The 27,412-nt window shown below is 47.0% G+C and overlaps 1 protein-coding gene across 3 annotated transcripts in view; it reads left to right on the top strand.

The window, feature by feature from the left end:
- Positions 1–27,412, top strand: part of CRTC1 (CREB regulated transcription coactivator 1) — a 120,923-nt gene that overhangs the window by 70,349 nt on the left and 23,162 nt on the right. For 2 of the 3 annotated variants that reach the window (XM_036740902.1, XM_036740903.1), the window contains exons 2-8: positions 4,425–4,541; positions 8,486–8,623; positions 9,705–9,766; positions 11,651–11,745; positions 17,325–17,410; positions 24,807–24,850; positions 25,814–26,034. In XM_036740902.1, the coding sequence (XP_036596797.1) occupies positions 4,425–4,541; positions 8,486–8,623; positions 9,705–9,766; positions 11,651–11,745; positions 17,325–17,410; positions 24,807–24,850; positions 25,814–26,034 (763 nt within the window). Of the gene's footprint in view, positions 1–4,424; positions 4,542–6,054; positions 6,103–8,485; positions 8,624–9,704; positions 9,767–11,650; positions 11,746–17,324; positions 17,411–24,806; positions 24,851–25,813; positions 26,035–27,412 lie in introns of all 3 variants that reach the window. The other variant, XM_036740904.1, reaches the window with a different exon arrangement.

Consider the following 27,412-nt stretch of genomic DNA (forward strand, 5'->3'; position numbering starts at 1 on the left):
CTGGTTTGTCTTTGGTTTACTTGTCTCTTTAGCTTTATTTTCTGAATAGGGGCTTTGTGCCAGTGCCAGGTCCAACCTTATGCTTCACTTTGAGAGGGATGGCTACCTGTACTTTGTTTTGGCCTGGCTCACCTGGGTTTAGGTGCTAAACTTTATCTCCTAGGGTTAGATCCCCATGGAAGTTCAGAGCCCACTATCTTCAGGTTTCTCCTAAAACAATGCTATGTTACAAAAATATTTATAGCAGCTCTTTTTTTGTGGTAGCAAAGAATTAGAAATTGAGGGGATGCCCATCAATTGGGGAATGGTTGAACAAATTGTGGCATATGAATGTAATGGAATACTATTGTGCTATAAGAAATGAGTAGCAGGCAGATTTCAGAAAAACCTGGAAAGATTTACATGAACTGATGCTGAGTGAAGTGAGCAGAACCAGGAGAACACTGTACACAGTAATAGCAACATTGTGTGATGACTAACTTTGATAGACTTAGCTCTTCTCAGCAATGCAGTGATCTAAGACAATTCCAAAAGACTCATGATGGAAAATGCTATCCACATCCAGAAAAAGAACTATGGAGTCTGGATGCAGATTGAAGCAGACTATTTTCATTTTTGTTTTTTGTTTTTTCTTTCTCGTGGTTTTCCCCTTTTGTTCTGATTCCTCCTTCACAATATGACCAAAAAGGAAATATCTTTAACATGATTGTACATGTATAACCTATATCAGATTGCTTGCTATCTTGGGGAGGGGAGAGGGGAGGAGAGGAGGGAGAAAAATTTGGAACTCAAAATCTTATAAAGATGAATGTTGAAAACTATCTTTACATGTATTTGGAAAAAAAAATAAAATACTGTTAAGTGGAGAAAAAAAAAAGACAGAATTCTAGCTCTTGATTTGAGTTGTCCTGGTCTGAGCATTGGATCATGTGCTGGTTGCTAACTGGGGCTTCCAAATCCCCTATCCTTGAGCTTTTTGACTGATATGGAGCTTTCTGAACACCCTGGGGCTTTCTCTGGGGCTCCTCCTCTTGCTGTCACTGAATACAGAGCTCTGAAGACTATGTGTGTTTCTGGTTCATGTGGTCATTCTGGGAGACTACAGACTTTGTTGCTTGCGCATTGCTGTCTTTGCTAGTGATCCTATTTCCTGTTGCCTCTGGGCTTCTGGTTGACTTTTTTGCAGTTCTGGAGTGGGAGAAATCATTTATTGTAGTTTCTCTTTGGATTTCTTGATCATTATTCATCCTGCTGAGAATTTCAGGTTTTTGTTGTAGTAGGTGTGTGGGAGCTTGCCGTCTGCCTCCTGTTTAGGCAGCCATCTTGCCAAGAAGACCAGTACTGTTTTGTTTTCATATCACATCTTTTTTTTTATTTTTCTAATTTGGTATTGACTTTGATCTTTTCTGTAACAAGTCGATGGTCTGACTATATACGTACAGCTGAACCAGAAATTACTCTCTGTATCAGTAATTAGCCATTTCTTGTCCTTTAAGATAGATTTGTGATGATACTATTTGCTGTTTGCTATATCTGATGCCTCCCAATTCTTTTTGAAGAAAATGTTCTTACAATGTAAGCGTGGGGCTTCTTACAGGTTACAGTTCTTTGGCTTCTTTCATATTTTCTGACTTTTTTGTTGACCTTCCCATGTCCACCTTTATATGAAAATCACTGAATATTAACGTGTATGTTAATATAATTTAGAGAGCCTTCTGAGTTCTGCAGCCATCCTCTGGATACATTAGCTGCATGGTGGTTATGGTGGTGGTGGTGGTGGTGGCGGTGGTGGTGATGGTGGTAGTGGTGTTGGTGGCCTTTTTCTTATATTGCCCTGCAATGTAAGATGACCAGATAGCCTAAGCAATTATGTTTCTGGTTGTCTCTGATCTTGATAAAACCAGCTGCTTTATTTAGCCTTTCCAAGGGGAACCTGCAAACCATCCTTCCATACAGTTCGGACTTCCTTATATCTTCTGGTTTCACTTATAGTGAGAATGTCAATATTGATATGATTGAGTTCTGCTAGTAGTATGTTGACTCCAGATTCATATACTCCCTCAGATACTTAGTAGCTTTGTGATCACGAGCAATTCACTTGATCTCCTCAAGCCTCTGTTTCCTCATCTGTAAAATTGTGATAATAATCCTTGTATTACTACCCCACAAGAGTGGTTGGCACTTTGCAAACATCCTGATGTAATTCAGATCCCATGTTTATAATCAGCAGCTGAGCTTCGAGAAGGTCCACTTTCTGCCCATGATGGTTCCCAAGTCCTTAAGGAAGTCAGTGAGCAAGATTTGGTGGAGTTGGGTCAGTGCGGGCTACCAGTGATGGAGACGCCTTATTTTTAAAGGAGATTGCTTTGGAGCCTTGTTTGTGAGCAGCCGGAGGCTGCACGCAGAGTGCACTGGCAGCATCTGTTTGTGAGGGAAATTGAGACAGTTTTGTTGATATACACAGGGTTGTACCTTAGCAACCAAATCTGCATAGTGTCCAAGAATTGAACGTTCCAACTATAAAAGACTGATCACTGCCCATCTCTGAGTGCCCTGCTAGAGTCTGAGGAAGTTAAAAAAAAAAAGAAAGAAAGAACCCCTTTGCTTCTGATGAGGAGTTATTGAGCAGCTGAGGAGTGACCAGAATGGCCACCCATACATAAGTTACTAAAAACATAAAAAGATCAATTGAGTGGATGCTTAGATTGGAAAAGAAAACTTGGGGAGTAGGCAGGAAAAATGTGATCCCTGTCTTCAAATACCTGAGGGTTTGTCATTTAGAAGAAGGATTTGGCTTGAGCTGTATGGCCCCAGACCCCAGAACTAAGTCAGTGAAGTGCAGGCACAGAGAGGCAGATGGAGGCTAAATTAATATTAGGAGCAACTTCTAATAACATTACAGTAGCCCTGTAATGGAAGGGATTGCCTCGATAGGTAGTGAATGACCTGTCATTAGAAACTTCATCATTGTCATGGACTCTAAGGGGATGTTCAGGCTTAAGGTGGAGCTTTGACTAGACGTATTCTGGCTATGCAGCTATGTTCCTTGGGTAGAATGGTGAATAAATGACTCACAGAAAGATCCCTAAGGTGCTCTAAGCCGGGTGGCTGGGAAGCAGTATCTCCAAACTGGCAGAGAGGGCCATGATGGCTGAGCAGTGAGGAGCCTGACCTAAAAGGGGAGTGTGTTACACATAGCAAGGGATGTTCTTTGGGTTCAAGAAGAGCAAACGTGATCTAACAATAAGTGAGAGATGGAAAACAAGCGAAGAGTCCATTCCTTATTGAATGGAGGGGCAGGGCAGTGGTTAGATGGAGCAGAGAGATTTTCTTAGAAATACGTTTTTTGGTCTGATTAATGTACATTAATCTGCATGGACATGTGCACAGGACACAGGTTTGTGTATTTGTGTGTTTTTTTAAGAATGTGTAGTGCTTTCGAAGCAAAGTATCTCCTCTACCTCTGAACTTCTGGCAGGGAAGCTTGACTCAGGCTGTCATTGAAGAGATTGTTTCTCCTGTTATCAAAGCCATCAAAGTTCAGATTTTGCCTTGTCTTCTTGTAACTGCCTTTGGCAGTGAGAAGAAACAGCTCCCTGGGGCTGAAGGTCCTTCTTCATAATATTCTGCTTAGCTTGGTTGCATCTTGCATCCATTCAAAAATATCTACATTATGCAAAAGAGGCCATGCTGTTACAGGGTGGTGTACATTGGGCGTCTGGCCCATGGCATTTTCTGTCTTGCTGCCTCTGTCCTCAGTTTGTTTCTAATCTTTCCATTAGATTTCTGCAATGAGATGAAAGAGTGACATTTTGTAGGGTGTGACAGCTGTAGCTGGGATCGAAATTGAAGTAGTCTCAGGAGGTACTGCAAAACTAGGATATGTGAATTTGGACTAATGGATCTCCGGAGTATCTCCCTTGCTTGTACCCCATATATATCATTGTATAAATGGTCAATCTGGTAATTGAACCTGTGGAATTAGACTTGTAGATTATAAGAGTCATCAGGGAACTTAGCAGATAGAACATAAGATGTCAAATCTGGCAAGGGCCTTTGAACTTAGAACGAGCATCAGAGATGGAGGGGCCTCGAAAGACAAACTGAAGAATGGCCAGGACTTTGGAGACCATCTCATCCAGCCCTATTTTATAAATGAAGAGGCTGAGCCCCCCAAAAGGGATCAAGAGCCCACAGTGAATCAGTGGCAGGCTCAGGATTAGAACCCAGAGCTTTTGCCTCCCACTTTTCTTCTCTTCACAGGATGGTGTCCCTTAGTTGTAGCATGCCTTTTTTTTTTTAAATGGCCTTTCCAGTCAGGTTAAGCTGACTTTTTTTTTAATCTTGCATTTTATTTGGGTTGTGTTTGGGGACTTGAGTCCTTTCCCTGTTTGTTGCAGCTGCAGTGTGTTTCTTCCTTTTAGTTACAGTTACAGAAAACACAGTATCTACAGCTGGGACAGAGCCGAGGCCAGTACTATGGAGGGTCCCTGCCCAATGTGAATCAGATTGGGAGCAGCTCCATGGACTTGCCCTTCCAGGTGAGTGTCCTTTCCTGCTCCTGCTATTTAAGGGATTTAGCCTCTGCCCTCAGCTCCACTCTACCAAGGGATTGGAAAAGTCGACCCTCTGCCCACTGATAGCCTCCATAACCGAAATTGGCTGCTGTGTGGTGAGCAGTGCAAATCTGTTGTGTGTCTGAATCGAAAAATGGTGTGCACTAAGAGATACTTTAGACTTTGGGGGTCTCCAGATGATTGCCAGACCCCTCCTCCTCGGGGGCTGGGAGGAAACAGAGTGCAGCCAGGCGGGGGCTGTCTCTGCTCTGGCCAACACTCCCCGGATCCTCTTCGGGTCTTTCCCCTGTCAACAGAATCCATGGTGAGAATACCATTTGAACAAGAGTGTTTCAGCAGCCACTACACCTGTTGGTCAGTTTCTACCAGCAGCAGTAACTGTTTGGGGACTTTGGAACTTGGCTTCTTCTTTCTTGACTAATCCACAAGCCCTGTAATTCTCAGAAGAAAAACCCAGCAGCCTGACCCCACTTCTCTGCAAATATTTCTTGGCAGATCCCTCTAGTGAAGTCTCTTGTTACTAAGATGTCATTGCCCTAACAAATTATTCTACAGAGCATGTTCTAGCACCTTACTGTCTGTGTTATAGATAATTAAAGACAAATTCCACTTACCAAAACAAAGGAAAAGCCTGTTTTCAGATCCAGCAACCTGGGTCTCACTCATTCCTTCTTTTACTGACTTGCAGATGGAGGTGATGTATGTGTTGGGGGAGCAGTGTGAAAACTGGGCCTCGGCCTGGGGTCCTGTTTGAGAACGTTTGGGGCTGTGCTTGGACAGAGGCATGACTAATTAGAAAATAAGTTCTTCCTTCTATGAGCCATACCTTTCCCATTGCTGAAAAATGGTTTCAGCATATACAACATAGGTCTTTGGGTCTTCAGATTTAGCAGTCCATAGTAACAGGCTAAGCAAAAAGCTGCAGATAGGGTTCAGCTCAGAAACTCTCAGCCTTTTCCCCATGAGGAACTCTTGATCCAGTTCCAGGTGACCTGTTTCCCCTCATTCCTCACCCCAGGTAACTTTGTGTGCATAATCATTTACTTATATATTTATGTTATCACTCTACTGTATGCATATGAATTAAATCATGCTGATCTCCTTAAAATGGTCTTTCTTGATTCCCCTTCCCACCTAGCCCTTACCCCAGCAAATTTCCTTTCTGACTTTTACTATTCTTAGTGTTCTTGCTGGTCACCATTTCATTCCCTGACAAAGCAAGCATTTTTATGAAACTACTGAATACTGGCTGGCCAGAAACCTCAGGTTGAGGCTTTCTGGTGGGGCATCCATGGTGCCACAAGGTTAACTTTCTCAGTGGGTTGGCTGCCTTCTCCTTATGAGCCATAGCCAGAGGGTTGGGAAAAGTGATTAGCAGATGGGGAGGGGCAGGGATACAGATCCATGGGTGTGCCCAAAGTGGGGAGGAGGGTGGATGAGTGGGATCTCTGAATGTTTCGGTTCTTTGCATTTGCAGCGCAGCGGAATTCTTGGAGAGACCTTGGGAGCAGCTCCTGTCTCTTTGGTAAACATGTACTGAGGCTGGTGCCAATACGTATTTGGGACTGGCTTGGGATTCCCTGAGCAGATACGTATTTGGACACTCCCTGTTCTCTCTCTCTTGGTATGCGCCCTGTTTGGTTGACGCACCCTTACAGCTCCCAAAGAGTTGTTCTGGTCTGTCAAATGAAAATGGATTTGTTCCGCATCCCAGTTTTGAAAAATGCATATTGTTTAGTTGATAGACTCTTCGGACCCAATTGTGGTCTGTCCCACACTCCCTGCTTCCATGATGGACAGTAGCAGCTCTTTCTGAGCTGTTTTAGCCCATGGTTTAATCAGACAACATCGAAGCATGTGCACCATGTCGGCATGTTTTAAAAAAAAAAATCTTGGGGAAGAATTAAATCTCCTCTAGTTAACCTGGGAAGAATATAACAGCAGTTACAGGGTGACAGTCACAACTTCCCTCTTCTCCCTGAGGCTTTTTCCCATGTCTGCTCCTCCTGTGCCTAGGTTTGAATGAGTGGTTTTAATTTATAGGAAACTGGGACTCTTGTAATCTAGTTTGCCATGAACTCCTGGTGAAAATGTCCTGAATTCTGACCTTACAAGTTAAACCAGAGAGTGCCCATCCTTCTGGAACCCCTAAAAGACAGCTGGGAATTTTCCATGGAGAGGCAGGGTAGGCGGTTGGGGTGGGAGGGCAGCACGTAGACTTTCCAACTGCATTACAGACAGAGACGTAAACAAGATGGGAGGAAGTGTTCCTTTGGGGTTCTGCTTTGTTAAAAGTACAGAAGAGGTGTGTTAGGAGGGATGATGGGGCAGAGGGAGAGTCAGAATTGGCTAAATATAAAAAGATCAGGTCTACAGAGAAAGAACAAAGCCTTCATTTGTGATGGAGAACAGAAATCTAAATCATTGTTACAAAACGGGTGCAGCATTTTATTATTGAAATAGATCTTTGCCTACAGTTTTGAGAAAGCACACAGAGCCTGAAGTCAAGTGAGATAGAGGAAAAGATTTGTCTTATCCAGGCCTCCAGTGAAAGTAATACATTTAGGATTTCCAGACCTCCAGGTGGAGACCAGGGCCTCCTCTGAGGTCCTTTCTTGGCATGGCAAGAGGGAGGAAATACATACATATCATGTCACCTGATAGCAAGGAGCAGTTGGAGAGGAGGCAGAGGCCACTGTGTGCTCATGTCCCTTGGCTAGGTGTTATGGTAGTGATCAGGACATGCATCAGAAGATCACACGTCCAAGCTTGGAAAAACTCACTGGGCTGGAAGCTTGTTGCCAGTTGCCAGGACCCCAGCCCGTGGTGGGGGGGAGGGTTGGGGGGGCGGGCTGGGAGACCTCGTGTTGTACATCTGGCAAACATCCAAGACCCTCTAACCTTGGCCCATTAGAAGTAAGACACCGGGGAAAAAGAAAAAAAGAAGTAGGGCACTGGGGACGGAGATTGAGGGGCAACCCTTAAGCCTGGCTGAATTGAAACCAAGTTATTTTCTAGATTCAAGAAGAAAAATGTCAGCAAAATACAGAGTTTAGGAAATTAGGTCTTGAACTTCCTCTGATGAGCCTTACTTCACTCAGAGCCTGGGAGCTGCAGATACCAGCTGACCACTCACAGCACAAAGAACTTTGTGCCTTGTCAGGGACTTGAGAATGCTGTGGTTATGGGTGGGGAGGGAAGAAGAGAAAGGAAGGAGAAGTTGGGGCCAGAGAGAGAGAGATGCCAGAAAAAGGGAGAGTGCCCCATCGAGGAGTTACCCTGGCACAAGGTGTTGAAGCCATTTGGGCCCTGTTTGCATTTCTCTTTGCCCCTCTTGCTGTCAACTCCAGGGTAGCACTCTGCAGCTGGCTCCATCTGGATGATCCATCTGGATGCACGCTGCCCTGTGCATGCTTCCTGCACCTGGTCCAGCTCAGCCCAGCCCTACCCTGCCCTGCCCTGCCCTGCCTTGCCCTACCTTCTTTTCCCATCCTTTTCCGTGCACCAGCTCTTAGCAGATTCCTGGGCAACTTTCTATTTCTTCTATTTCTATCGTTTCGAGTCCGTTCAAAGGGTTTGAGGGCCTTAAAAAGGGTTGAAGAAATGATGGATGTGGAAGGAGACCAGACCTCATCTGTTTCCCTCTTTCTGCTTGGGGATGCATTCTGCTCAAGGGCCCTTTGGGTATCTCCTGATTTTGATCCAGACCGAAAGAAGCTGGACATGGCTTTTAAAGGGTTGGGGTGGGTGGGGGTGGGGGAGGTAAGAAAGGGAACTGTGAAGAAAATTGAATTCCCTCATTTAAGTAAATAGGGTGGAGTGAGGCTTGCTCCTCTTTGGCTTCTGCAGCTGATAACTGTTGTATGGGTTTCTCTTTCTCTCTTTCCTCTCCCCTCCTCCCTCCCCAGACTCCTTTTCAGTCATCAGGCCTGGATACCAGCCGGACAACTCGGCATCATGGTCTAGTGGACAGAGTATATCGGGAACGCAACCGCCTTGGGTCTCCTCACAGGCGCCCTTTGTCGGTGGATAAACATGGACGGCAGATATCCTTTTCCCAGAGGGTTGGGGGGCAAGCAGTCAGCCAAAGTGCCATGGTAGAGCCCAACAATGAAAGGCCTGGGAGGGCCCTTAGAAGAGACCATCAAATCTGGAAGAACCTTGGAACATTCGAGAGCAAAAGAATCTTAGAGCACAGAATATCAGTGCTGGAAGGGGCCTTAGTGCTTAGGGTAGTGGAACCAAAAAGGCTGTTAGAAACCATTTTACACAGGGGCACCTAAAGCCCAAAGAAGAGAGCAGTTAGGAGTGCTAGTAGAATAGACCCTTTCAGACCTTTTTGGGTCCAGCCCTTTTCCCTGCCTCTTTTTCTGGATTGGCTTCCCCTGACCAGGAGCTCCCTATCCTTGCTGTAGTGTGAGCAGCACTAAAGGCTGAGGTTTGGGCTTCTGGACCTGAAGCCTGAGAAGCCCTTTCTCCAGGAGCAGTTTGAGCATGCAGCCAGTCAAGAACAACCCTAAGCACTGGCCTGAACCGAACTCCCTTGCCCAGGGGACAGTGCCGGCAGGCTGAGTTCAGAACTGGGGAGGAGGTTAAGACCCCTAAGAAGGAGTCAGCTGAACCCAGACTCCCTGCTGCCCCGGCCCCAAATTTCATGACCACATTCCCCTTGCTTGGAAAGGCTGCAGCCCACACATGTGTGTTCACAGGAGGAAAGTGCTGAGTAGTAGGCGGAACCAAGTTGTACCACCAGGGAAAACATATTGTAGTGGTGGATTGGGGAGAAAGGGCAAGGAGCCAGATCTAGAGGGCTGGGAGGAAGATGCCTCAGAGTTGGAGCAGCTCCCACCATTTTCAGCCTGGTACATAGGGATGTATAAGTGTGTTTGGGAACAAGGGGCCTAATACTCAGTCCACCCTCCTATCTCCTGGTGCCTTTTCTCATTAACTCACCATTCTAGACAAAGCCTGCCTTGCTGAGGATGTGATTTTCTATCCTTTTGGCTGAAAACATGTTGGATAAGACTGGGAAAATGAAAGTTTTCCCTGGGGCGGGGGGATGTCGCAGTTTGAGTTGCCACTAAGCATGGGCTGTTTGGTTGTTTTCCCCTTAAATCATCAAATCACGTGGACAGCTGTCCGTATGGGACCGTCTATCTGTCACCTCCATCAGATACAAGCTGGAGAAGGTTAGTGCATAACGTGTGTGTATCAGGGTCAGATTCAGGCCCAGGGCCCCCCAGGGTGATATTGTGTGTTCAGGGAACACTCTGCCTTCCTTGCCTGAGTTATTGACTCCACAGTGCTGGCCCTGAATCTCTTGGCCCTAACTAATCTCTTATCAGCTTGATGATTTGCCGTCTTAGCAGCCATTTGTGGGTGCTGGCATATGCATGCTTCATTTATTTTGTTTTGCCTGATTTGCTGATCATTGAGCTTCCGGCAGCCCCCCTTTTGTCAGCTCTCGACTTGCAGCCTGTTTCACGGGGCTCCTTTCTGCCATTTGGGAGGGCTTATTATGTGAGGATTCTGGGGAGTAGCAGACAGTGGTGCCTGCCACCCTGCCACCGAGAGGAAGGACCTGAGTGACGTTGTACAGATTGTAATCACTGACACTAGTTGCCAGGGTGTTTCTGTACCGATACTGTTGTACTTGGTTTCTAGTGTTTACTGGTGTCATTTCATTTTCTGATTATTTTATACATTTGGCCAGGAGATGATGTTATCCCTGACCTAAAATTGAGATACAAGGAAGCTTATTGTCAGCCATACCAAAAAGAAAAAAAAATCGTGTGTGTGTGTGTGTGTGTGTGTGTGTGTGTGTGTGTGAAAGAGACAGACAGTCATTCCTTTCTTTTTCCCTTTCCTCAGTTCTGGTGTCTGCTTTAAGACAGAGCGAAAGGTATAGACATGTCTGTAATATCATTTGCAGAAAGGGACAGCCTTGTGGTAGTTTGGGAGAGACTCTCCTTAGGGCTTCACCAAGGCAAGTGGCCCCAGCCACTGATTCGAGCAGCTCATTTTAGAGATGAGGAACTGAGGCAAACAGGGTTAAGACACTTAACTTACTAGCTGTGTAACCCTGGCCTGGGCAAGGCACTTAACCCTGTCACATGGGGTCAAGGAGAGTCAACAACTGAACAAGATACTGGTCAGACCTGTGCTTTAGGAAGAAGTTGAGAGCCGAGTGGAGGACAGACCGGAGAGGGGAGACACTTGTGGTAGATGGACCAAGAAGCAGCTCTTTGCCCTAGTTTAGGTACGAAGTACCGCTTCGGGCTTGTGGCAGTGACAGAGGAGAGAAGGGGCCATATGCCAGAGCTGGTGCCCACTGATTGAATAGAGGGAGAGTGAGAGCAGCCTGAGTGGCCAAGAGGATGGTACTGCCCTCAACAGCAAGGAGGGAGTTCCAAAGGGGAAAGGGTCTGGGGGGAAAGATGATGAGGTCAGTCCCAGTGTGAAATGTGCACGAGACCATTGGAGATGTGGCACTGGCTCCCAGAAGAGAGCTGAGGGCTGGATGAGGAATCAGAGGACCATTAGCACAGAGGCAATCATTAACTCCATGGGAGCTGATGAGATCACTAGGGGCCATAGTACAGAGGGAAAAGAGCAGAGGGCCCAGGACAGAGCCCCCTTTGCAGCCAGACTGGCCTGTTGCCTCTGTGCCTTTGCTTTTCTTCCTCGACTCTGCTTCTTGGCATTTCCAGCTTCCTTCAAGTATCCAATCTGGTGCCACCCTACAACACGTGGCTTTGCCAGATTCTCCCAGGAGTTAGTGCCCTCCCTTCCAAGAATTTTTCTCTGTCTGTTTTGCATGTGTTTTTTCTCCCTGGTAGAATGTGAGCTTTTGGAGGACGGGTACTATTGTGTCCCCAGTTCAGGGCTGGGCATGTTGTAGGAGTTTAAGAAGTGCTTGTTGGAGAGGATTGAAGTCTGGCCCTGGTGTTCGTACTGGGGTTCAGTGGGGTGATGGATGGGGTCAGGGTTGGCAGAGCAGGGAAGGGGGAGGCCCTGTTGTTTCATCCTCTTTGAGGTTGGGGAAGCTAACAGTCTGTCTCCTCTTCTGCCAGGACCAATTCTGACTCTGCTCTCCACCAGAGCACCATGACACCTGCTCAACAGGACTCCTTTGCAGGAGGCTCCCAAGACATCCAGCAGAAAAGAGGTAAATGTGAATCACCAGAGGGCCCTGTGCAGGAGCCCAGGAAGCCTGAGATAGTTGCAGTTATTGACTTAGCAGGCTGACAGCCGTGCCACTGAGGAAGACACGTTTGCCTTTCTTTGCTATTAATCACAATGTATGTCTAAATATACAGGCCAATTTTTGCAGATCAAAGCACCCCATTCTATTTTTTTAATACAGTTTTGCTCCTGTGTCTCAGAAAAGGGAGAGAATTTTAAGAAGCGAAGCTTTCATCGTAGAAACAAGATTACCGTAAACTCTTTTGCAATGCTGAAGACAAATAAATGCTTTGGAAAGGCAGAAGGTATAATGGAAAGATCATTGGGTGGGCTCGAGGTCAGAAGGCCTAGGCTCGAGTTCCACCTGCCACAGTTATTAGATGTGTGACCATAGGCAAGTCACGCTGCCCCCTCTGTTCTGTTTCCTTGTCTATAAAATGGAAGCACAGGACTTTTGTCCCCAGAGTGCTTCATGCACCGTAGAACACTCTGGAAATGTGAACCTTGTTATCACTTTCTGCAACAGTTTAGGGATCTGTGCTCTTGGCTTTGTGAGTGTCTCCCTTCCCAGCACCAAGTGTAGCCCCTCTTCCTTAGCAGATGGAATTCATTTGGTATAATCCTCTTTGAAATGACCTGTGGTGATCCTTAGAGAATACATAGCCTGTTTCTGGGCTGATAATCAGTGCCTTTCCTGCTTGATGGGACCTGTTAGAGCTTGGTCTTTGGTGGCATTGTTTGGTCAAATTCACACCACAGTGAGATATCAAAGGAGGGCGATTTTTTTTTGCATATGAAAGCTATTAATTATTTTTATTATATGTAGCTATTAAATGTTTGTTACCTTTACTTTTTATTTTAGTTTTATTTTTTCTCAGTTACACGTAAACACATTTTTTACATTCATTTTTTTAAATTTTGAGTTCCAAATTCTCACTATTCCTGTCTCCTCTCCTCGATCCTGGAGAAGGCAAGGAGTTTGGCATAGGTTATCTACGTTGGGGGGGTACAAAACATTCGCATATTAGCCATGTTACAAAAGAAAATGCAAACCAAAAAACCCCAGAATAATAAAGAAAGTAAAAAAAGTGTGCTTCAGTCTGCATCCGGACAAAGGAGGACTTTTGGGAAGGTGGCAGCTGCTGTGGTTCTTACTAGTATCCTTATCACTATTACTATCAGTAGTTCATTCACGTATGAGATTCAAGTAGAAGCGTCTGGGGAATAAATCACTATGTGGCTATTGTTCCTTTATATTCAGTATTCTCCAGGCTTCTGAATAGGTGGCTGAAATACCCGCTTTTTTGTAGTTGAATAAAAACATCAGGCTATGAGCTTATTCTCCAGAGGCTCGGGGAAAGGACTGTGGGTGTTTCAGCACCCCACCCCGGAACCACAGCATTGCGCCTGCTTTCTCACTCTCCACTTTGAAAGCTTTCTATTCCTGTAAGCTGAAGATGGAGGACTGGGGATGGCGAGAGCTATTAACATCCTTATTCTTAAGTTTTATAGTCTGTGACCACGATCTGGGTCTAGCAGAAGTTTCTGGTCAAAATCTTTAGGAATTTTTGAGGTCTCTGTTTGTAGTTATTTGTCAGGAGTGAGTTTCTGGTGTATAATCCTAGCCACCAGGCCAGGTCTTGGGAGATATTTGGCAGGTGCTAAATTTTTATAGCCTTATTATTATTGTTATTGTATTATCTTTTTATGTTATGTTGGCAGCTGCTGTTAACCAGTAAGTTTTCTTTGACTTGCTTACTCAGAACAAGGCAGAATATTATAAGCTCTATACACACACACACACACACACACACACACACACACACACACACACATATATATAATAAGCTGCAGTATATTATATATTGTAAATATTATAACCCCACATAGTTCTAAGGTTTTATTGATGCTTTTTTTAATGACATTCATTTCTGGATTTGCCTTTTCTCTTTTCCCGTTCACTATGGGCCTTTCTTTGTAAGAAAGAAAAAGTTTTTTCAAAAAGTTAAGCAAAATCATCCAGTACAGTGAGTAAATCTGGCAGTGTGTGCAGTATTCCACATCCATAGTCTCTCACCTCCCCTGAGTGGAGGGAGGTGTAGTTTGTCATCTATTCTCTGGGACCAAGATTAGTCATTACATTTATTCAAGGTTCAATTTCATTTTAGAGTTTTTTTTAATTATTGTATCAATCTATCAACCAACATCTATTGACTTTGAGGCAACTAGGTGGCTCAGTGGATAGAGCAGTGGCCCTGAAGTCAGGAAGAGCTGAGTTCAAATGTGGCCTTACTAGCTGTGTGACCTTAGGCAAATTGCTTAGCCTTTGTCTTCTTCAGTTAAATGGGGATAAGAGTGACACCTACCTCCCAGGATTGTATTGGGGGTAAAATAAGATCATATTTGTAAAATGCTTAGTGCAGGGCCTGGTATACAGTAGGTGCTATCTAAATGTTTATTCCCTTCCCCCTCCCTTAAGTTCCTACCATGTGTCAGTTAGCAAACCTTTATTAAGTGCCCACTGTGTGCTAAGCTCTGGGGATACAAAGAAAGGCAAAAGACAGTCGCTGCCCAAAGGGGGCTCTCGGTCTGATGGGGGAGAGAACATGTAAACAATGATGTACAAACAAGATATACACAAGGTAAATTGGAGGTAATTAACAAAGGGAAGGCACTAGTATCAAGGGAGTTTGGGGAAGGCTTCTTGTAGAAAGTGGGATTTCAGTTGGGATTTGAGGACTGTGCTGGGTATTGGAATGCAGAGTCCTAAGTGGAACAGCCCCCACCCTCTCAAAGCCCACAACATGTATAATATACACAGAGACAAGCATATGCCACAATACAAGGTAATTCCAAGGGGGAGGATTGGGGAAGGCCTCCTGGAGAAGGTAGCCCATGGCTGAGCTTGGAAGGAGGCAGAGGTGAGGGTGGACTCATTTCAAGCATAGGGGCCAGCCAGCCTCGCAAAGGTGACCTGGATGAGGATCAGCACAAAGGCAGGGTCTGGGAATGGGAGGAATGTGTAATAAGGCTGGAAAGAGAAGGTACAGCCAGCTTGTGGAGTTAATGGAGCAAGGGAGGGACGCGATCAGAGCTGTGATTTAGGAACTCCCTTTGGCAGTTGTACGGAGATTGGTTTGGAGCTGGAGAGACTTGAGGCCGGCAGACCGACCAGAGGGCTATCGTAGCCCTGCAAGTAAGAAGGACCTGAACCAGGGTGGGGGCAGGATGAACAGAGACAAAGAGAGAGGTGCAGAGATGTGGTCAACGGAGAAGTGAACGAGAGTGAAGGAGAGAGAGAGAGGAGTCCAAGATGACTCAGGGGTTACTGACCTTGGGGACTGGAAAAATAATGGTACCCTCAGCAGAAAGAGAAGTTGGGGGTCGAGTATGGGTTTGGGGAGAAATAGGAGGTGACATGCTGAGTTTGAGATAACTAATGTGTATCCAGTTTGCAATTTTGAATTCGGCCTTCAGGCATTTGGGAATGTGGCCCTGAAGAAGAGAAGTAGAAGCTGGGGGTCATCAGCATAGAGACGTAGAGTAATTGGCCCTGTGTGATCTGATGAGGTCACCTTGAAGAGGAGAGAGCCTAGGACAGAACCTTGGAGCACCCCCACAGTAAGGGGCTGGGGCAGAGATGGTGATGACCCAGCAAATGAGACCAGGAAGGATTAGATAGGTAGGAAGAAACCCTGGAGAAGAGAAGGCGTCTGAAAGGGAATCAGCATCCCAGGCTGCAGAGGGGTCAAGAAGGAAGAAGGTTGGGAAGAGGCCACTGGAGTTGGCATTTAGGACCATTGGTAACTTTGGAGAGAGCAGCGTAATAGAGATTCTTGTTGTGTGGGGAAATGCTGGTTTTACGTGGTGTTTGTTAAGTTCAGAATTTTAAAGAATGAACAAATTTCTGAAACTTTGGAAAGAGCGTTGATCAGTGAGGTTGGAAGTCAGATTGCAAAGGGGAGAAAGTGGAGGCAGAGAGTGGAGACAGCTTTTTCTACGAGTTTGCCTGGGAGGGAGTAGAGGGTATAGGAGGGATACAGGATGTTAGTTTGAAGGGATGGTAGGCCTTTGTGAAGATTTTTGTTTTCAAGAGAATGAAGACTTGGGAGCAGAAGAGCCTGTAGATAGGGAGAGAATGAGCAGTTCATACAAGCCTCCCCATGTTTCTCCAAATTCTTTCACTTTATCATTTATCATAGGACAGTAATGTTCTGTTACATTCACGTACCACAGTTTGTTTAGCCATTCCCCAAATCAGTGGACCCCATTTTGTTTCCTGTTGTATGAAGGAAGGAAGGAAGGAAGGAAGGAAGGAAGGAAGGAAGGAAGGAAGGAAACAAGCATTCATTGAGTACCTACTATGTACTGGGCACTGTGCTAAGTGCTTTACAGATAATCATCTCATTTGATCCTCACAACAACCCTGGGAGGTAGGTGCTATTATGACCCACATTTTACATTTGAGGAAACTGAGGCTGACTGAGGTAAAATGACTTGCCCAGGGTCACATAGCAAGTAAATAGTGTCTGAGGCTGGATTTGAACTCAGGTCTTCCTGACTCCAGGCCAAGCGCTTTACCCACTGTGCACATCTAGCTGTCCCTACTACCAAAAGTCTGCTATGAATGACTTCCCTGAGGTACTGCTAGGTCCAAGTAGGAAACAGTTTGGTGACTTTTCTCCCATAATTCCACTCTGCCTTCTAGGCACCAGCAATGAATCAGTGGGAGGGACTCCTTATAGGCCTTCACTGCTGGCTAGTTCAGTTTTGTCTCCTCTTTTCTAGTTTGATCCAGACTTCTCATTTCATAAATGAGGAACTTGAGGATCAGATAGGTTTAGGGGACTTGTGTAAAGTCACACAGCTGGGACTGAGCCAAAGCCGGCTCTTCCTTTAGCCTTTAGATGGCTAGTCCCAGCCCCTTGGACCACAGCACCCTGCATCTGAGATAACCAGGATCTAAGAAGTCTTGGTCCCATTCCTCAGCAGCTTCCTCCTGTTGTTTGTGTGCAGAGTTGGCCTGCCAGGAGTAGGAGGTTCTTGTAGGAGGGGACTAGAAGTGGGGTTCTCCCTCCCCATTCATGAAAGGAAGCAGCTAAGCTTGTAGCAGACATCAAATTTCAAGTGGTAGGAATTTCCCTTTTTCTGTCCCCCTCTTCTCATCACACTTGCCTGGCGTCAGGGTCAATTCCAGGGGTTCTAAAGGTAAATAGCACATCTGGCCTACCAGATGTTCAGTCTCCTTCCCGGGTTAGATTGAGCTAAACAGAGAATAAAACATACACAGATCTCGCAGACTCAAGGACTTAGCATTTTCCATCTCTTTTGATGCACATTAGTTTCTGTGGTTTTTTGTACCAAATCCTTTTATAGAATTTTTTTTTCTTGCCCCAAGGAGTTATTGTTGTTTCAGTAATTACAGCATATCCATAATCTGAATAGGAACAGTTTCTGCTGCTGTAGGTAAAATTCTTAAGTGATGCCCCCCAGACAGTTTATTAATAGGTTTTCTCTCATGTTCCTTTTTTCCTCCCCTCCTCCCAACTCCTCCAATCCCAGTCTTACTATTGACAGTCCCAGGAATGGAGGAAAGCACCTCTGAGACAGACAAAAACCTCTCAAAACAAGTGTGGGACTCTAAAAAGGTAAGAATTTATGTGATTCTAAGATTTGGGAAAGGGAACTTTCTCATAAAGCCTAGTGTGTCACCTCTGCACGGAGAGGAATGCTAGAAATGCTGCTGTGGGGAGTAACCTGCAGGCCCCAGAGGGGTCTGTGCATCGATTTCAGGGGATCCCTGGACCTGAATGTGAAAAAAAGACACCTTTATTTCAATAAGTGGTGTTCCTTTTGTTGTCTTCTGTGTTTTATTTTCTGCATTTGAAAACATGGCTCTGAGAAAGACTCCATAGATGTCACCAGCCCTACTGCCCAAGGGGTCCAAGGCCCCAGGACTAAACTAACATCTGAAGGGCTCAGAGCCAGAAAGAGCTGTCCAGCAGGGGAGAGGGCTACTTGGCAAAGTGATGAGTTCCCTGTCTTGCAGGTGTTCACACAGAGGCTAGAGGACACCTTGTCAAAGATGTAGAATAAATAAAATGGGAGTTCCTTAAGAGAACTCTGTAGGGGTTTTACATAGTGGGTAATACTGTTGGAGGGGATGCCCTCCCCTGCCTCCCTGGCTCAAAGGTAGGGAGAGGAGACAAAAGCATTGGCGGTAGTTGTTGAGAACTGCTTCCTGGAGAAAGTGAGGCCTTGAAAGATGGGCAGAATTTGGATTCAAAGGAAAGGAAAAGGCCTTATAGGAAAGTTGGCAACTTGTTCTATGCTGCTCGGTGCTTTTCAGGTCCAAGGCCCAGGCCAGGCTGAGTGCCCAGAGTGTGCTCTGATAAACACTTGGTGATTATTTCAGGGATGGGTTTTCCTCATCTATCAGGCACGAGCTTTGTGCTGAATGATTTCTAATGCTGATGCCCATCCTTCCCAAGGATCTAGGGGAAGAAAGAGGCCATAGCAGCTTCCAGCTGGGATAAACTCCTTAAAAGATTCTGAGTGGCCAGAGGAGGCCTGAGCTGGTTAGGAGGACCAGCGAGTGAGGACTGTTCACAGCCAATGTCAGTGTGAGCACACTTGGAGAGAAGGTTGGTAGGAAAGCAAATGTCCCTTAGGCCAGGGTGAACCAAGTAGAACAAACAGAACCCTGCCTAGGGGCAAGCTAGTTTAGCCACTTTTGAAGAGCAAAGTTTGTAAAGTTTGCTGGTCTCCAGTGGGCTCGTTGTTTTGTTCCTTCTGTGTTCAAATAGTTGCTCAATCATTCCATCAGCAAGCATTTATTGAGGGAGAGCCTCCCATGTGCCAGGCCCTATGTTGGGTACTGGGAATACAGGGACAGAAATGGACCAGTCCTTGCCCTCAAGGAGCATATGTTCAGTAGAGGGAGAGAGCATAGACCCCTCTAAGTATATGCAAAATAAATCAATACAAAACAACCAAGGTAATTTGGAGGTGAGGCATCGGCAACCAGAGAGATCAAGGAAGGCCTCGTGGAAGAGGTGGGCTTTGAGCTTAACTTTGAAGGAAACTGCAGATTCTTAGAGACAGGTGAGGAGGGAGAGCATTCCAGGCCTGGGGGACAGCCTGTGCAAAGGCACAGAGGGGAGAGATAGAAGGCCCCAGGCAAGGAGAAAGAAGACCAGTGTGGCCAGACTGTAGCATGTGGGAGTCCTAAGGCTGGAAAGGTGAGCTGGCGTGAGATTGTGGAGGCCCTTCAATTGCAAACAGAGGCATTTGGTCTGAGAGATAAGTGTAGTGAGCAGGGGAGTGACATGGCACCTGGTTCTTAGAATATCACTTTGGCAGGTGTGTGGCAGGAGGAGAGACTGGAGGCAGGAAGACCATAGAGAGACTCTTCTCATGGTCCAGGGTGAGTTGATGAGTGCCTTGGTCACTGGAGAGGAGAGAGGTGCATCTGAGAGCCACTCTAGTGGAGACACAGCAAGACCAGGCAGCTCGTTGGGCATGTAGAGCAAAGAATCAGGGGTGACTCTCAGGTTGCCAGCTGAGGTAACCAGAAGGATGATGCAGCAAAAGAGGAAGGTTTGGACAAGTTTGGGGGGGTGGGGGCAGAGGAAGACAATGAGTTTGTCTTGGACACGTGCTGAGTTTACAATGCCAACAGGGCATCCAGTTTGCAGTGCCTACAAGCAGTTGATGATGTGGGCCTGGAGCTCAGGAGAGAGATTAGGCCTAGATATATATATCTGGGAGTCGTCTCTGAGAGATGAGAGCTGATGAGGTCCCTGAAGGATTGTGTAGAGAGAGGAGAAAAACTGTGTCCCAGCCTTCGTGTTTACTCATGATTAAGGGGCAGGGCATAGATGGTCATCCACCAAAGGTAATAAGGAGAGTTTGGACAGGTAGGAGATGAATCCAGAAAGACCCAGAAAAGAGAGGAGATCCAGGACTAGAGGCTGGTGAGCAGTTGCAAGGCTGCAGAGGTCAAGAAGAATGAAGAGTGAGGAATCAAAGCAGGCCATTGCATCTGGCAATTAGGAGATCATTGCGCACAGCTTCCAAAGCCAGACTGCAGAGTGTGGAAGAGAGGAAGAGGAGGGGAAGTGGACACATGATATGTGGACAGCCTTTTCTAGGATTTTGTCTCTGAAGGAATATGGAGGGGTATGGCTTGGAGGAGTTTTCAGGATGGGTGAGGCATCTGCATGTTTGTAGGCAGAGGAGAGTGAACTTACAGTTAGGGAAAGGTTAAAGATGAGAGAGTGAAAAGAGATGATTGGAGGGCATCCGGTGAGGTGGGTGACTTGGCGTCATAGGTTGCCTTCTCTTGAAGACTGCTGAACTAACTCTCCACCTAACAGTATAGGCACTTCTAAGTGCTTGTGGCTGGGTTCATGCCACCTGCACCACCCGTGGAAGAAGGGATCATGACTTAGTTATTCTGTATCACAGAGCCTGCATGCAGGAGGCACCTCAGAAACGTTAATGAACATTGAATTGTTTTATGAGCAATTCCTTGAGGAAAGCATCGACCCAAAGGAGCAGTTAAGGAAAATGGAGAAATGAGGGAGAAGGGCAGTTTGGTGGATTTCAGTTCTGGGTCAAGTCCACTGAACTAGCGTAGGGTTTCTGCTGACTTTGCTTCACATCAGTAATGTAAGGAGTCATGCTAGCTGTCCCCCAGCCTCTTGGGTCTCACTATCAGCACTGTATTTCTGACATTGGGGACGAGTTAAATCTTAGAGGAGCCATGGGCCATCGTTTTCTTTGGAGGTTGTCTCAGATTTAGTTTATAAGGCTTGGGAAAGCTGATGAGCCTCCTAGGTTGGGTGAGGTGTGTTTATGCTCAGCCCTGGAGGAAATAGAAAGGACTGGACTTAGATACTATTCAAGTAGCATGGTACCTGTTGGAGAATCAATACCGAAACGTAGCTCGATGTGCTCTGAAATCGAGCTTGTACCACCAGAAGGCATTGGGGAGGGACAGCTCGGGGGTGGGGGTGGAGGCTGAGGAACGGGCTCATGGGAGAGCAGCTGTGTCAGGGCTCGGAACACTCGGCTCCAGTTCGTGCTTTGCTCTGGGAATCAATTCCAACAATCTATTGTTGATTTCTGCCTCATTTGGGTGTTTTGTTTTTTAAAGCTCGAGGCATTTGAGTGGTACTGGAAAAATCAACTATTATTAACACAGCTCTGGCCTACCAGAACATCTCCCTGAGCATTTTGGGGGAGGAGGCTGGTTTCTCACTACAACTGTTCACAGTTCAAACAGGATTCAAACAGGATTTCTAGTCACTTCGAGGAGAGCTGTTTCTGAGTTAGGACTGTTCCCAAAGGTGCCTGTCACTGTTCAGCAGTGCCCCCGGCATCACTAGCAGAGATAGCAGCTGAGCTTTCCTGAGGCTTGGGAGCCCAGGGCATCTCCTGCCAGGCACCAGTGCCCCAGCTTCCTCCCAGGACTCCAGGCCACTTCTGCTGACTCAGGAGGGATCACCACCCAGTGGGACAGGCTTGTTGGAGAGATGGAAGCCACCAGCAGCCAGGCCATGGCTTATAGCATTGCAAGGCAGCCTGGTATAGGGGGAAAGATACCCAGCCTCTCAGGATCTTAGCTACTGTTATCTATCAGCCCCCAAGTCATTGGGACTGCATCACTTTCTTTCTCAAGGAGCTACCACAGTCTTCCTCTCCACCCCAACCGTTATAGCTGGGGACATCAGTATACATATTGCTGCCCCCTCAAACACCCTGGCCTCCCAGCTCATCGGCCTCTCAGCTTCCACGACACAGATCATCATCGCTGTATAACTCCTTGTGCTCTGTAGAACTCTGAATTGCTTTTCTTGATCCTGAGCACTTGGCCTCCCATTTCCCCTGCCTGTCCACCTCACTCCCCTGACCTTGACTTCATCCTCAGGGTGACCTTCAGCTGTGCCTCCCCCTCCTTCCCTTCCTGGTCAGTCAGCCCTGCTCTGGCCTCAGTTTTGTGCTGTCCTCTATCCCTTGAAGCCCTGGCCCCCTTATCCGTATAGCAGTCATGCCTTTCCAGACTGCAGCCCCCATTGCCCATTGCCAGCTGCCTTTTCCCTTCTGCTCCTCTACTATAGATCCACATTTGCTTCTGTGCTCTCGACCCAGCTTTGCTGCTTTCATCTGGAGGACTGCATTACTTAGGTGTCTGGATCTCAGTTTCTTCATAGGAAGAATAAGGGTATTGCAGTAAATGACCTCTAGGGTCCCCTTCTGCTTTTAAATCTGTTATCTGTGAGAATGAACCTCTACTGGACCCTCACTGTTGCAGGGCAATCCTTTTACTCCTCCTTCCTTGACTCCATCACCCTCCCTACAACGTTTGTTCCAAACCTTCTTTTCTCAGGCCCCTCACACCACCCCCTCATTCTCAGCAGAGGACCTGGCTTCAGACTTCATCAAGAAAATAGAAGCCGCCTGTTCTAAGTTCCCTTTCCTCCCCCACTCTACCCCTCAGATCTCCTCCACCTCCCTCCTCTCTTCTCTTTTGCTTTAGGCCTGGAGGAGGAAGTGGCCGTGTTCCCGGCCAAGGCCAGTACCTCCTTCGGCCCTTGATTCCATCCTCTCAGATCTGCTCCAGAAGCTGATCCCTTCCAGCACCCCTTATCTGTCTCATCTCTCTTATCTCCTGAATCCTTCTCTGCTAGCTGAAGCCGTGCCCAGATCTGCCCCAGCCTTAAAACAGCCTCTGCTTGTCCCCACTGTCCCCTCAAATTGTTGTCCTGTTTCTTTCCTCTCTCTTGTGGCCTGACTCCTAAAAAAGCTGCCTCCACTTGTGCCTTCACTTCCTCACCTCCCGCTCTCTTCTCAGCCCCTTGCAATCTGGCTCCTAAGTCTGCTTCTCTGCTGAAAAGGCTCTCTCCTCGGGTCACCAGCCATGCCCCACCGTTTGACTCCCATGTTCTTTTCATTCCTCCCTCTTCTTCCAAACTGCTGCCTCTCTCCCTGCTGATGAGCCCTTTTCCAAGTATGCTCTCCTCCTGCTCCTGGTTCTCCTCCTCCCCATCTTCCTTCCCAGTCTTGCTCTACTACTGGCTGTGCCCCTCCTTCAGTGCGAGTACTGTCCTGAATGTCTGGGACACATCTGAAAAGCAGCCTGTCCTGGGGGAGCCGCCCTCTCTCTGACTTGCTTATTTCTGTGGAGAGATACCACGATTCCTTCCAGTCACCTGGGTTCTCAACCTCAAAGTCCTCTTTGACTCTTTGCTCTTCCAGTCAGTTACCAGTCACCAGTTCTGCCTGCATAGCATCTCCTCTGGCCACCACCCTGGCTCAAGTCCTTACCAAGTCTCCCCTGGCCTATAGACCCCCCCATTATCCAGCCTCTCCCTTCTGCAATCCATTCTCTGTACAACTGCCAGCCTGCTGTTCCTAAAGCATAGATCTAACCATGTCACTTCTCTACTCTAGAAGCTTCAGTGGCTCCCTGTTTTCTAGGAGAAACTAAAAACTCTTTTGTCAGGCATTGAAGTACCTTCATGGTCTATTTGTATCCTGCATTTCCAGCCTGATTCCACATTGCTCCCCCTTGTATACTTTCCATTCCATCCACACTGGCCCATTTGGTGTTTCCTAAGCATGGGACGTCCCATCTCTGCCCCTAGGCCTGTGTACAGGCCGTTGCCTATGCTGGAATACCCTCCCTCCTCTCCCCCTCTTGGAATTCTCGTTCCTTTCAACCCTCTGCTCGTGGGCCTCTTGCAGACAAAGCCTTTCCTCAGTCCCTCTTACCTATTCCCCCACTTGGTAGAGCTTTGTATATACTGAGTATGGACTTAGGGGAGTTCATGTTGGTTCATTCCAGTAGAAGGTAGGCTCCTTGAGGGCAAGCACTGGGCTGTTTTTATCTTTGTATCTCCAGCAGCCAGCACCATGGCTGGTACTGAATAGGCATGTAATAAATGTTCAATTGGAACAAGTGGTCTTTCCTTTACAGGGCTCCTGTGGAGAGCGAAACAAGAGGGATGCTTCTGTAGAAACCTCAGCTGCTGTTTTTATACTAGGTCACCTTTAGCCCAAACCTCTAAATCCCCAAGCTAGACCCATTGCTTGAAGGTCACACACTGATCAGAGAGCCTTAATTCCCCTGCCACCTGCCTCTTCCCTCTTTCTCACCATGGGCACAAATCGACCCTGTCCCATACTCGAAGAATAGTTTAATTTTGCAATGGTAGAGGAAGAGTCAGAAATGCCTTTTTGAAGTTTTTGCTAGGGAGCTCCTGCCCTTCCCCGATCTGACCTCATTGCACCTTCCTAGAAGGATTCTTTCTTTCCTAATGATGCGACCTTATTCCTGGAGTCTTCCTGAGGTAGAGAGCAAAAATGCCCCCCTTCCTTCAGGGGCTCTAGCCCAAGGTGGGGTTTTCCTAAGCCATTGTCTTCCCTTCCCCATGATTGGGCAAGGGACAAGTGCCAGCTCCCAGTTTTTCTGACCATCTGCTGCCCCCTGGGCATTTTAGTGGGGAGAGCTTAACTTTTAGTGGCATTTAATGGGGAGAGCTTAAAAACAGTAAATTGACTTATTTCTGGAAAACCCTGGCTCTGGGTCTTTAGGGCATCAAACAAGTTCTTTATGGTGCCCCCTTAGGGGGAAGCCAGAGTTGGGGGCCCAGGATGTGATACGCACACTGCCATATGTTCTGAAGCAGGGCCATGCATCCAGGACTGAGGAGTGTGAAAATGCAGGCTTTTTTTGGGCATCGATAGATCATTTTAACATGATCTGGCTTTCAGTCCTGTTCTCTCACGCTCATGAGCATGGTGACCTTGGGCAAGTTACTCCTCTCTGGGTTGCAGTGTTCTCATCTGTGAAGTGATAGGGTATGATCTCTAAGGTGCCTTGGGAGCTCTAAAATCCTTAATTCTGTTAAGTCAGACACAGTGACCTGAAAGTGTCACAGAAGACCAAGGACACTGTAGGTTGGTGGCACCAGGTGCTGAGGAATGCATGCAGCCTGCTCAAGCTGGGTTTCATTATGGTCTTATGTTTTATTTCAGACAGGGTCATCAAGACCTAAGTCCTGTGAAGTCCCAGGAATCAAGTAAGTCTTGTCTATGTCTCAGTTTATGTTCACAGTGCTCATGTGAGCATTTGAGCACACACACACACACACACACACACCCACCCCCCAGGCACCTATGGCCATTAGGTAGGAAGGCAGTAGTGCAGCACCTTAGAGCCTTTGTGAGGGGCAGACTTTGTTTTCACTTAATGCAGCATCTGCGTAGAGGCCAGTTTGAAAAGCAGAGAGCCTTGGCAAGTGATGAGAGTCTGTATGGAGTAGAGCAAGCTGCCATACTCCTGAGGGGTTAACTGTGTGGCTGAAGGTGGAGCTGACAGCCCTGGCCTGCGGCATTCCGCCCTGCCTCTGACCAAAGGTGGGACTGGAGGAAAAGAGTGACCACCTGTGTTGAGATATGGCTTCAAGAAACCATGGCTTCTGGGCAGCTGCTGAGATGGCCGATTTTGTGTTTATAACCCAGGCTATACTGCTAAAAGGAAATCTCTGAAAAAAATGTGCTGTGTAAGCAGACACTAGCAAGCACACTGAGGTGCTCCACAGGTCTGATGAGGGAGAAAATACAGCCTGACTTTGGCCTCAGATGACAAATATGCTCAAAGAGGTGTCGTATCCAGTAGCCCTGTTGTCATTACTTATAGCTGATTCTTTTGTGAACCCTGCCTTCTTTCAGTGTTGAAAAAGTACCAAACTGAGAGGTGGGAGGCCTGGGGTCTAGTCCCAGCCCTGCTGCCTTTGGGCTTTATGACCCTTAGGCAAATTCATTCACTTGTCTGGGGCTTGTTTCCTCCCCTTTGACTAAGGCCTCTGCTCCCTCTGATATTCCGAGTTCTTAGGGCCCTTCCTGAGCTAACCTCTAGAGTTCTGACATGCTATGGCTCTAAATTCTCTTTTGTATTAGGTCATAGAAGAAGAAAACAATGACAGGCACCCCCGCAAAGCTCACTGTTGGTGTTCTCTGTGTGGTCTCTCCCTCTCCTCTAGCATCTTCCCGTCCACTGACCAGGAAAACACTACAACCCTAATTCCTGCTACCCATAACACAGGGGGCTCCCTCCCTGACCTGACGAATATCCATTTCCCTTCTCCTCTCCCAACCCCTCTGGATCCGGAGGAGTCCACATTTCCAGCCCTGAGCAGCTCCAACAGCACTGGCAACTTGGCAGCCAACCTGACCCACCTGGGCATTGGCACTGCCAATCAGGGTAAGGTCTGAAGCCAAGGGACACTTGCTGAAGGGACGGGGGTCCTGAGCCAGGTGTACAGCATGGCTCGTGTGGATGCTCCATAGCTTAGGGCAGCATGGTGTGTGGGGTGGGAGGCGGGGCAGGGATCCCACCGAATGTGCATGTGTAGATGCAGTTCATCCGTTTTAGGGTTGGAGGGTGTTCTACAGATGTGGGCGTTTTGATGTAATGTGCATCTGGAGATAGTCGTTTAGATGTTATTCGTTCTCTTGGAGCAACGACAGATCATTAGGCAGGTGAATATATCATCCCAGAGGCCTGTTGAAAGAGAGCTCTGGCCCTGAATTTTCACGGAACTTTCAAAGAAATCTCCAAGTCTGGAATTGCTCTGTTGCTTTCTTGGAGAACAAGAGAGGTGACAGGCCTCTGCACTGGTCAGCTCACATCTGCAGTATTGTGTTCAGGTCTGGGTACCACATTTTAAGAGGCATGTTAGCAAGGGAACCTTATCAGAATGCAGAAGCAGCTCAGAACCATGCCTTGTGAGGGTCAGCTGGAAGAACCAGGGATGTTGGTGCCAGGAAAGGAGGTTACTTAGAGCGACATTCTAATATTTGAAGAACTTCTGAGTGAAAGAAAGAGCAGATTTGTTCTGCTTAACTCTGAAAGGAGACCTGGGATCCATGGGGTGGGGGTGGTTTTAGGGAAGCAGATTTGGAAGCTGTTTTAGAGGGAATTCCTGCTTCAGAGAGGGATTGGATTAGCTGATCTCTGGGGGCTTTTCTGCCCTAATATCATGTGACTCGGTGGAGAGACAGAACCAACTTAACCTGAGAGCACATACTTAGGCCTAGACGTGGCCTCTTGCAGGGCACTGGAGGCTGAGCTGTGCCATCTGATTCTGTCCTGGGTTTTAGGGTATGCCCACTGAATACATCCAAAGCTTGTGTCTTTTCCTGAAGACAGAGCCTCCAAAGGCCTTACTTTGCCTGCTTGTAGTTTATCAGTGTGATGAAGACTTGGAGATTCCCCTGACGACCGGGCCGAGGCTCAGGGGTTTTGAGCTTAGTGCTTGGGATGAAGAGTGTTTGCCAGTTGCTTTGTCTGGCTCGTGAGATATGACTGAACGTGGAGTCAGAGGTTCTGAATTCAAATCCCCATCCCACTTCTTAACTCTCTTTCTGACCTTGGACAAGTCCCCTCTCTTCCCTAAGCCTCGGTTTCGATATGCATTGGATGTCAGGATCTCTAAGGTGACATCAGCCAAGTACAATGGGGCCTTTCCCCTTCTGGTGGCTGCCATGCAGGCCTAGAGGATGTGGAGAGCTTGATGAGAAGGGCTTTGCTAATTAGAAGAACACGTTACCCTGAGAGACAAGGCACCAGCCTCTGAACA

The sequence above is a fragment of the Trichosurus vulpecula genome, chromosome 1 (assembly GCF_011100635.1).
Source record: "Trichosurus vulpecula isolate mTriVul1 chromosome 1, mTriVul1.pri, whole genome shotgun sequence".
Taxonomy (NCBI): Eukaryota; Metazoa; Chordata; class Mammalia; order Diprotodontia; family Phalangeridae; genus Trichosurus; species Trichosurus vulpecula.